General features: G+C 37.3%; 1 protein-coding gene across 1 annotated transcript in view; it reads left to right on the top strand.

Moving 5' to 3' along the window:
• CCDC80 (coiled-coil domain containing 80) overlaps positions 1-9,742 on the top strand; it is a 54,782-nt gene extending 45,040 nt beyond the window's left edge. Inside the window, exons 5-7 of the mRNA XM_006895347.1 lie at positions 4,357-4,460; positions 8,220-8,300; positions 9,239-9,742. Of these exons, the coding sequence (XP_006895409.1) occupies positions 4,357-4,460; positions 8,220-8,300; positions 9,239-9,585 (532 nt within the window). The 3' untranslated portion in view covers positions 9,586-9,742. The remainder of the gene's footprint in view (positions 1-4,356; positions 4,461-8,219; positions 8,301-9,238) is intronic.
• Positions 9,743-10,172: the final 430 nt, after the last annotated feature.

The following is a 10,172-nucleotide window of genomic DNA, read 5'->3' as shown; positions in this document are numbered from 1 at the left end:
GGAGGGACAGCGCAGGAGGGAAAGACCCTTGATGAGATGGATTGACTGGGGTAATGGAGGTTGGTGTGTCAGAGACCATGAGGTTTGTTCAGGATAGAGCAGGGTTCAGAGCTGTTGTATATAGGGTCGCAATGGCTCACAGACAACTTGATGGCACGTAACAACAATCGGTACAGATTAGTAAAAATGCTGGACTAAGTATCATAAATCTTATATTGACTATTAAGCAAATTCCTTTACTTCTTCCTCTTACCATCTCTCAAATGGCAGAAGGCCAGGAATAAATTATGTTCTTACTGATGTCTAGTGAGAAAAATATTATGCAGGTAAGCATGAACTATCAAATGAGACTCAAAAAAGTAGTAAACAGTCTTATGGTGTGGCATTGTGATAAAATCCAAGGTCTATGAAAGGACCACATTCTATATTTACATGTCTGCACATTAACACGTGCTTTTCTAGATCCATGTGGATACTTTACATTGAGGTTAATTCTTTACATTGATTTTAATTCTTCTAGAACTTTTTTCAAAGTGGATGCTGTCATTCTCAGTTCTGTAGTTAGTTGCAGTTGAGTTGACTCTGACTCACAGTGTCTCCATGTTTACAGAGCAGAAAGCCTGTCCTAGACAGTTGTAGAGGCTGTGACCCTTCACAAGCAGATTTCTAACCCATATTACAAGGTGCCATGGGTTCAAACCACCATTTTTTTTCATTTACTGGTGAAAACACTTACCTATTTTTGCTGTTTTCACTAGCTCATTGCCACTGAGCTTGAATCAATTCACAGCGGATGCTCTAAAGGTTTTCAAAGGTTGAAAATTGCACGGGAAGATATTGTCCCTCTTTATGCAATGAAGCCATGGACAGATTCAAACCACCAGAGAGGTGCTGCCTTTGGATTAGCATAGCATCTCCCTGTGGACCAGAGACTCCTGCTTTGTTGTTGCTGTTATTATCAGGTGTCATCAAGTCAACTACAACACTATGAACAGAAGATCTGAACTTTGCCTCTACTGCACTATCCCCAAGCCCATTGTGGCAGTTACTGTGTCAGTCTGACTCATGAGGGTCTTCCTCCCTTTCGCCAACCCCTCTACCTTTCCTATCATGATGTGTCTCTCTAAGGACTGATTCCTCTTGAAAATATGTCCAAAGGAAGTGAGATGAAGCTTCACCATTCTTGATTCTAAGGAATACTCTGGTTGTACTTCCTTACAACAAATGTGGAAGACAGCAACCTGGCCAACTGACTGAAAGACATCTGTATTTGTACCGTTTATTTACAACAAAGGTGATCCAACAGATGAATCAATAATTGGATGCCAATCATTAATGGAAATTATTATCACATGCAAGTAAAATTTTTCTGAAGGTTATTAAAAAACTGTTAGAACATTGACATGGAACTGCCAGAAACTCAAGCTGGATTCAGAAAAGGCCATGCATTGCCTTATCATTGGTGATGTCAGACAGATTTTGTCTGAAAGGAGAGAACACTAAAAAGAGATTTACTTGTTTTATTTGTTATGTGAAAGCATTTTATTGTGTGAACCATAACAAATTATGGCTAACGTTGAGAAGAATGAGTATCTCAAAACACTTAATTGTGCTCATATAACCCTTATACATAGACCAAGAAGAAGTTGTCTGAACAGACCAAGGGAATGCTGAATAATTTAAAATCAAGAAAGTTATACATCAGAGTTGTATTCTTTCACCACACCTATTTAATCTATATACTGAGAAAATAATTTGAGAGCCTCATCTTGTTGTTGTTGTTATATGCCATCAGGTCGACTATGACTCACAGAAACTCTGTACACAGTAGCTCTGAACTCTGTTATCCTGAGCCAATCTTATACTGTCTCTGACACACCTACCCTCATTACCCAGTTATTGTGTCAATCCATCTCATCCAAGTCTTCTTCTCCTTAGCTGTCCCTTGACACTTCCAAGCATGATATCCTTCTCTGAAGACTGGTATATCCTGGCTACAGGCCCAAAGTATAAGACAGAGTCTCAAAATCCTTGTTTCCATGGTTTTACCCTCTCTAGGATAGACCAGTTAGTTCTCTTGGCAGTCCATGTTCAATACTCTTCTCCAGGACCTCAACTCAAAGGCATCAATTATTCTTCTGTCATTCTTGGTCATTATCCAGCTCTCTGATATATAGCGAGTAATTGTGAAGAACATGGCCTTTATCAGGTGCACCTTAGTCTCTAGACTGACATCCTAGCTCTTCTGCACTCTGGATAAGTCCCTAATAGCAAATTTTCCTAATGCAATTTGTCTTGTGATTTCCTGACTGCTGGTGTGCCAAGAGTGTTGAGTTTGGAACCAAACAAACTGAAATTGTTAACAGTCTCAATCTCTTCTCCATCTAACATGATGCTGCCAATTGGCCCAGTGGTGAGAATCTTCGTTTTCTTGATGTTGAGCTTCAGTCCATATTGCAAACTACAGTCGTTGACCCTCTGCAACAAATGCTTCATCAGGTTCAGTAAGGTTGTGTCATCTGTATAATACAGGTTGTTGATGAGTCTTCCTCCAATTCTGATGTTACATTCCTCCTCTTAAAGACCAGCCTCTTGAATGAATTGTTCCGCATACAGATTGAAAAGGTATGGAGTCAGGACACATCCACGATGCATTCCTTTCCTGATTTTGAACCATGTAGTGTTTCAAATATTCTGTTCTGATGGCTGCTTTCTGGTCTAAGTAAAGGTTTTGTATGGGCATAATCCAGTGTTCTGGGATTCTCATTCTTATCAAAGGTTAGTCACAATTTGTTGTGATCCACTCTGTCAAATGCCTTTGCAGAGTCAATGAAAGACAGACAGACATTTCACTGGTACTCTCTGCTTTCAACTAAGATCCATCTGCCATTGGCTATGATGTCTCTAGTGCAACAAACTCTTCTAAATCCAGCTTGTATTTCTTGTAGTTCTCTGTTGATGTACTCTTCCAGACACTTTTGGATAATCTTCAGCAGGATTTTACTTGTGTGTGATCTTAGTGATACTGTTAGATAATTTCTATACTTTGTTAGACCACCTTTTATTGGAATGGAAATAAATATGGATCTCTCTCCCTGTCAGTTGGCCAGGTGGTTATTCTCCAGATTTTTTTTGGCATAGCCTAGTGAGCACTTTCAGGGCAGCATCTGTTTGTTGTAATATGTAATATTCCATCAGTTCCTGAGGACTTATTTTTTGCCAATTCCTTCAAAGCAGTTTTAACTTCCTCCTTTATCATCATTGCCTCTTGAACATAAGTTGTTTCATAAAATAATTCTGTGTCAGCCAGATATTTTTGGTGCGGTGACACTGTGTACTCGTCCTTCTTTTGAGGCTTCCTGGATCATTCAATATTTGCCCACAGCATCCTTAATATTGGTAAGCAAAAAACAAATTGTAAGTGAATTGAATGACACACTCGAAGGCACTCAAAATTAAAATTCATGTTTCCTGGCTTTGAAATAAAGCCTTCTCTACTACATGGAGCTATTAAAGCATGTTTGGTATGTACCCCAAATCCTATGACTCTAGATTTAGCCCCATTCCACTTCATGGAGGTACTCTACTCTATAAGTGGTAGGAGCCCTTTCATGGCACACATGATTTGTTGATGTTTGGTGGTTCAACTCTAACCAGAGGTACCTTGGAAGAGAGGTCTAGTGGCTTGCTACAGAAAGATCGCAACCATTGAAAACCTTATGGAGTACAGCTCTTCCCTAAAACACAAAAGGCAAGTGGTTCATAAGTAGTAGTTCTTGGTTTTGAAAAGGGATAAATTTTAGAACTTGGAAGAACCTATGGTTACTTAAAAAGGTATATAGAATTTCATTTTTCCAAGAACCCTCTTTAACTCATTGAGGCATTCTCTCATCTTCCTTCTCCTGTTACTCGAATCTCTTTCAAATTCAATTTTCTTTTTCTATTTTATTCTGGTTCATATATTCATTTCTCTATTCCTTTCACAAATCTAGTGGGAACTCTATTAGAACTTGAGTTCTCTTCAGGACTCTTCTGAGCTCCTTATTTCTCTTGCCACAATTCAAGGCACCAGTTGAAGCAATCTCATTTCATCTGAGAACCTCCATCTCTCCCTAAGTGATCTCTGACTCATCCTGACATGTCACACAAATGCCAAACAGAGGGACTGAGAATTTACCATAGAGAGTACAAGTGTGATGATTCAGTTTAATAGGTTTCAGAAACTATGGAAGATTTCCAAGGGTTGTGATTTTTATTCTGAGCACAGGAAAAAAAAACAAGACAGTCAGTACTACTGTACTTTCTCACACTGGACTCTGATTTGAAGTGGTAATTGGATTTGTGCTCGTTTTCCAGGTTCCGATGGAGGAGGCGGTTGCTGGTGATCTCTGCTCCTAATGATGAAGACTGGGCCTATTCACATCAGCTCTCTGCCCTCAGTGGTCAGGCATGCAATTTTGGTGAGTGGGAAGCCACGTCATTACTGCTTGCCCATACCACCCTCTTCCTGGTCAGTTTTAAAATGGAACACAGAAGCTTAGATCATCCAGACTGCAAATTCCCAGACACATACTGTATTATACTGAACATAAAGTTGCTCTCATAATGAAGCCTTAGTCAACTGTGGGGAACATGATTTCTTTTCTATTCTTGTAATGCTCCCCTTTCAGCTTCTTCAGTATTAGAAAAATAAGTCTTGAATGTTAAGTGATTTTTACTATTTGTCTTCTTTGTTTTTAAAAACATGTCCCAATGTGACAAAAGAGTTCTGTTTTACTTAAGTATCATTATCAATTGATTAATTCCTTTTAGAAAAGAAAATTGACTTGGAGAGTTAATATATCAAAATAAAACCACACAGTGTTATTGACATTTCTGAAAAAGAATTTTGATCTATCACTGAGTACAGAGAAGATAACAAGATAAACTGAACATAATATTTTTAAGATATATAAGTCAAAAGGAAATGTAAATTACTATATTTTTTATATCTTGAAAATTAACCCATGCTTTATGAGATATTATCTTCATGACTTAAAAGAGCTAATAATACACAGTTTATTTAGAAAAGAAAATATATAGTATACAGAAAATAAGTTCAGGATAAAATAGGGAGATAGAGCAGTTTAAAAATTAAAATTTATAAGTACAAGCTCATGTCTTTTTAGTGAAAAAAATATTGATAAAACTACTAGAGGAAGACACACAGACACACTCATTTTTACATACTCACAACTCTAACTACTATCGAGTTGAGTTGCTTCTGAGTCATAGGGGCCCCCATTGAGGTTTTGCGGCTGTGAATTGCAAAAGAAGTAGACTTGCCATGTTTCTTTCACAAAGTGGTTTGTAGATTCGACTCTTAGAGACACGCTGCCTTTGGATTAGCAGTGCAATTTGCTATAAACTAAGGTACCAAGACTCTATATAGATATGTCACAGACTAAAACATTTATAGTTGTAGTATGGATTTCTCAGCATTATTTTGATACTCCCATTAGAAAAGGGAGTCACCTATTAGTTATAAAATTGTGCAAGACTGAAAACAAATTAAGGTAGAGGATACATTTTTATAAGCAATAACAGAACCTGGCACTTTGCAGTGATGTAATACTTGTAAATTATAAATGCATTTCCATTTTGAAGTGTTAAATAATAACACAAGTGAAGGGGAGCAGAAATCAAATTCCTAACAGTAAGAACAACTAGAAAATTCATTACGTTTTTATTTAGAATCCCATTATAAAGGTTAATAATTTAAGATGTTACATAAGATTTGACTGTGCCAGGATTTGTCTATTTTAAATAATTTATGGTTACTAATGGTGCTAAATAGCAAAAATTCTTGGATCAGCTAAAATAACGGTGTGCTAATTTTAGGGCTTCAAACCAACTCTTTCGAGTTCAGTTATAGCCAACAAAATGAAACTGGATTGGGCTCAGGGTTATAGAATGTGGGTTTACTTGAATGATAACTATTATTGTTGTGTTGTTATGTGCCATTGAGCTGGAACTGACTCAGAGCTGACTTTTCAGCAGGTTTTTAAAGGCTGTAAATCGCATGTTGTTGTTGTTAGTGCTGTTGAGTCATAGGCGACTCATAGCGGCCCTATGAACGACAGACCTGGACACTTAAGTGTAACTTCCATCCTTTCTCCAAGTTCATAGGGTTTCCGGAGGCTAGCTATTTTAAAAATAGATGCCATTCCTGCTTCTCCATCTTTCTCTCATGGAATGGCTGGTGGATTCGAACTGTATGCCTTTACACTGGCAGTGCTCTCCTTACCACAAGGCCACCAGAGCTCGATGAATAATAACTAGAACTGGAAAAAAATTATGCCTTGAAACCCTGCTAGAAAATCTCTCTTTTAGAAAAAAAGAGCAACATGCTTGTTGAATAGGAACCAAATCTCTTGACTGAGTTGGAAACAACAATATTCTGCTCAAAGCTGGTGGATGTCTATGCCATTTTGATATGTATCTTCCTCCATATCTGTAGCAATAATTCCCTCTCCCATATCAGGCTCCTGAAAAGATTCACTACACCTTTTCAAGTTTTCTATTCTAGGACTTCAGCCTGTAATTTGACCCATTCCAGTGATCACTCTGGTGTGCCCGCATTTTACAGCTTCAGATCATTCCAATTTCACTGGATCAGCCATGACTCATTTTCACCAATTGGAAGCCCTGGTTAATTTCTCTGCACACAGACCTGAATTACATCAGTGTCTGCAAACCCTTTTGTAATATATAGGAAGGTTTCCAGGAATAATGAAATTCCTGATCTTTCCTTTCTAACATATGACTCATCAACACTTAGAATAAAATTTTTTACTTTTTCTGTGGGATAAGAGTAAAGACCAAAAAATTTTAATAGATTTTTGCCTGGATTTCTGGATTTTAGCTCCTACAAAAGAACACACTCATAGCAGCTTTTAGTTTTTTCCTCAGAACAATAAACACCATCTATATTCATGTTATTATTTCCAATATTAATCTTATTAATAATAATTATTATTACCTTGGTGGTGTTATGTGCTATCGGGTCAATTACAAATCATAGTGACCCTGTTAACAATGGTTCTGACCCTTGCCCTATCCTGAGCCAACCTCATCCTCTCTGACATACCTGACCCCGTGGCCACAGTCGCGGTGCAAATTCAACTCATCCAGAGCCTTCCCCTCCTGTTCTGTCCCTCCATTCTTCCAATCATGATGTCCTTCTCCAAGAATTGGCCCCTACTGACAGCATGTCCAAAATATGAGATGGAGCTTTAAAATCCTTGCCTCCAAGGAGCAACCTGGTTTCACCCTCTCTAGGACAGACCTCTTTGTTTTCTTGGTAGTCAGTCCATAGTTGGGGGCCTTGTAATTCTATCTAAAAATTATAAATATTTATATAATGATTTAGCTGCTCCTGTTTCCAATTTTCTGCTTTCGTTAATTTTTTTGTGCACACTTCATCATCAGAAGAATTCTAACATGCTAACAAGGACTGGCCTTCTCCATTTTTCTGAAGCTTTAGCTGAGGATATGAAGTCATATACTTCCCCTTTGGTTCTTCCAAAGGAGTTATAATAACCTGCCGTTTAACACAGCAAACTCTTGTTTGATAAAGTCCTGAACTTTAACAATGGATATAATCTACATCATTTTATCCAAGAGAAATGTTTTGTTCATGAGAGTTCTTGTGGATTCACATTCACCTTTTAAATTCTAGAGTGCTAATCAACCTGGAGCTCTGGTTGCATAATTCATAAAGCATTGCACTGCCAATCCAAAGGAAGTGCTTCTCCAGCAGTTCAAATCCACCAGGTGCCAGATAAAGATAGGTAATCCCTTCCTGTGTGATTTACAACGTTCAAAAACCTGCTTGGAGGGTCAATCATCTTAGATATTTTAATGCTCCAATTACTTCACTTTTGTTTTTTAACAGAATGAGAATCACAATTTAAAAGTAAAATCTTACATATGAATTTAGAAAACAAATAATTTTACCCTATTTTTTTCATCCTAAAACTTACAATTTATCTTCTTTCAAAGTTTTACAGTTTTAAAATTTTTTTACAAAATAATTTTAAAATGAAATGACTCTGTTTAGGTTGTATATTATGTGCTTTTAAACTTAGGGACTTTTGATCGTTAGAATTCAGATCCTTGGAAGAGAAAGATGACTGAGAATTATTTACCTTAATTGTATGGTATTTCTCATCTCTCAGGTCTACGCCACATAACCATTCTGAAGCTATTAGGCACTGGCGAGGAAGTTGGAGGAGTTTTAGAATTGTTCCCAATTAACGGTAACGTATTGTTATTTTAAAATAGTACAAAGCAGTGTTAAATTCCGTTACATTATATTCAGCTATAAGTAGGCAGTGAGTGTACCTCTAGGGTGAACAATACCCATTGAGTACCCATTCTTATATTGTGTGTGTTTGTACATGGGGGCTTAGAGGCAGAGGATAGGATGACAGAGAGTAAGACTAATATTTTTCCAGTATAAAATTCCTTAAAATGACCTGAATAGCAATTTTTCCATTATATGGTTTGTAAAACATTTTATCTTTAGCCTCATTTAATTCTTAATTTCTTTCATTTAAATCTGTAATCTCATTTAATAGTTTTGTGAGGTAATAGGTCAAATCTCAATTTATTCCCTTTCAGTGGATGAGGACATAAGCTAAAGGCTCAGGGAAGCAGAAAGAAACTCACAGGAGACTGAAAGTTTCAGAAAAAGCGAGCAACATCTTTGCATGAGAGAATTTCTATAAATGAGAGCCAGGAAGCGGCATCATCCTCACAACATCCAGTTTTGTAATTTCCCCAATCATGGTCTCAATACATTTGGTTAGTTTGTCTTTAATTGAATCTTCTACCTTTCACTATAAAATAAGTATCACAGATAAAACTGTAGTTGAAAAAATGAAAGCTACTAAGCTGACTGGAAATAAATTTAGAAGTAAAAACAATATAATCTCTGCTAGGTTAAGGATTTGTTTTCTATTTTTGCGGCATTCCTACAACTTTAGGGCTATCATGTGCCTCAAAGTGTGATATTAATAATATTGTAGAAGAGCAGAACTATTTCATGCCTAGCAGGAAGAAAAGCATCATATTTGATTCTGGAGAAAAGAGTTACTGACTCTTTTTTCGATTCTGATGGTAACTTCCACTTACTTTGATGTTTCCCTGGTTTGTTCCTTTAATCCACTAAGAAATGATTCCTTTCCTATTGTAGGGAGCTCTGTTGTTGATCGAGAAGATGTACCTGCTCACTTGGTGAAAGACATACGCAACTACTTTCAAGTGAGTCCAGAGTACTTTTCCATGCTTCTCGTTGGAAAAGATGGAAATGTCAAGTCCTGGTATCCTTCCCCAGTGTGGTCCATGGTGATTGTGTATGATTTAATCGATTCAATGCAACTTCGGAGACAAGAAATGGCCATTCAGCAGTCACTGGGGATGCGCTGCCCAGAAGATGAATATGCCGGCTATGGTTATCCTAGTTACCATCAAGGATACCAAGATGGTTACCAAGATGACTACCGTCATCATGAAAGTTACCACCATGGATACCCTTACTGAAGAGAAATATGTAACCCTTGCCCCAGTCACAGCTCCCTGCAGTTGCTGAAGCCACATGTGGCCAGATACGTACAGGAGTTCTTCCACAACGCCTACATTCCCTGCCTTTTTCTTTCCGTGTTCTTCTAAGACTAAATAAATAGCAACCTTTTGCCTACCATGACTTGTTTTTAAAGCTTTAAATCATAAAGATGTTTAACAGAATTGTTTCTTTCTCTAACTGGAAGCTGTTTGGTGCTAATTGATCTGAAAACTGTGGGGTGTTTTTTCTTATAATGGACATTATTTAGTAGGAAAATACTAAAAAAAAATCAGCATGTTATGCCTCTGTTTTGTTTTTCTTTATGATTTATTGCTAACTGAAAAATAGGATTGTTAAAGAAAATGAATCAAAAAGCCTAGCACAGATGTTTTCAGGAACGGTGAATGAGAAAACAATTTCTTAACACCTTTGAAAAGTAAGAGGTCTTTCAGAGAGAGACACTGCTTTTAAATACCCTGAAATCCTGTGTTCTAGTTGTTGTTAGATGCCATGGCTCTCACAGCAACCCCCTTCACAACAGAAAGCAATCCTGCCGTCTGCTACG

Source organism: Elephantulus edwardii, unplaced genomic scaffold (assembly GCF_000299155.1).
Source record: "Elephantulus edwardii isolate Elephantulus edwardi_28Jun2011 unplaced genomic scaffold, EleEdw1.0 scaffold00165, whole genome shotgun sequence".
Classification (NCBI taxonomy): Eukaryota; Metazoa; Chordata; class Mammalia; order Macroscelidea; family Macroscelididae; genus Elephantulus; species Elephantulus edwardii.
This window is presented reverse-complemented; position numbering and strand designations above follow the sequence as displayed.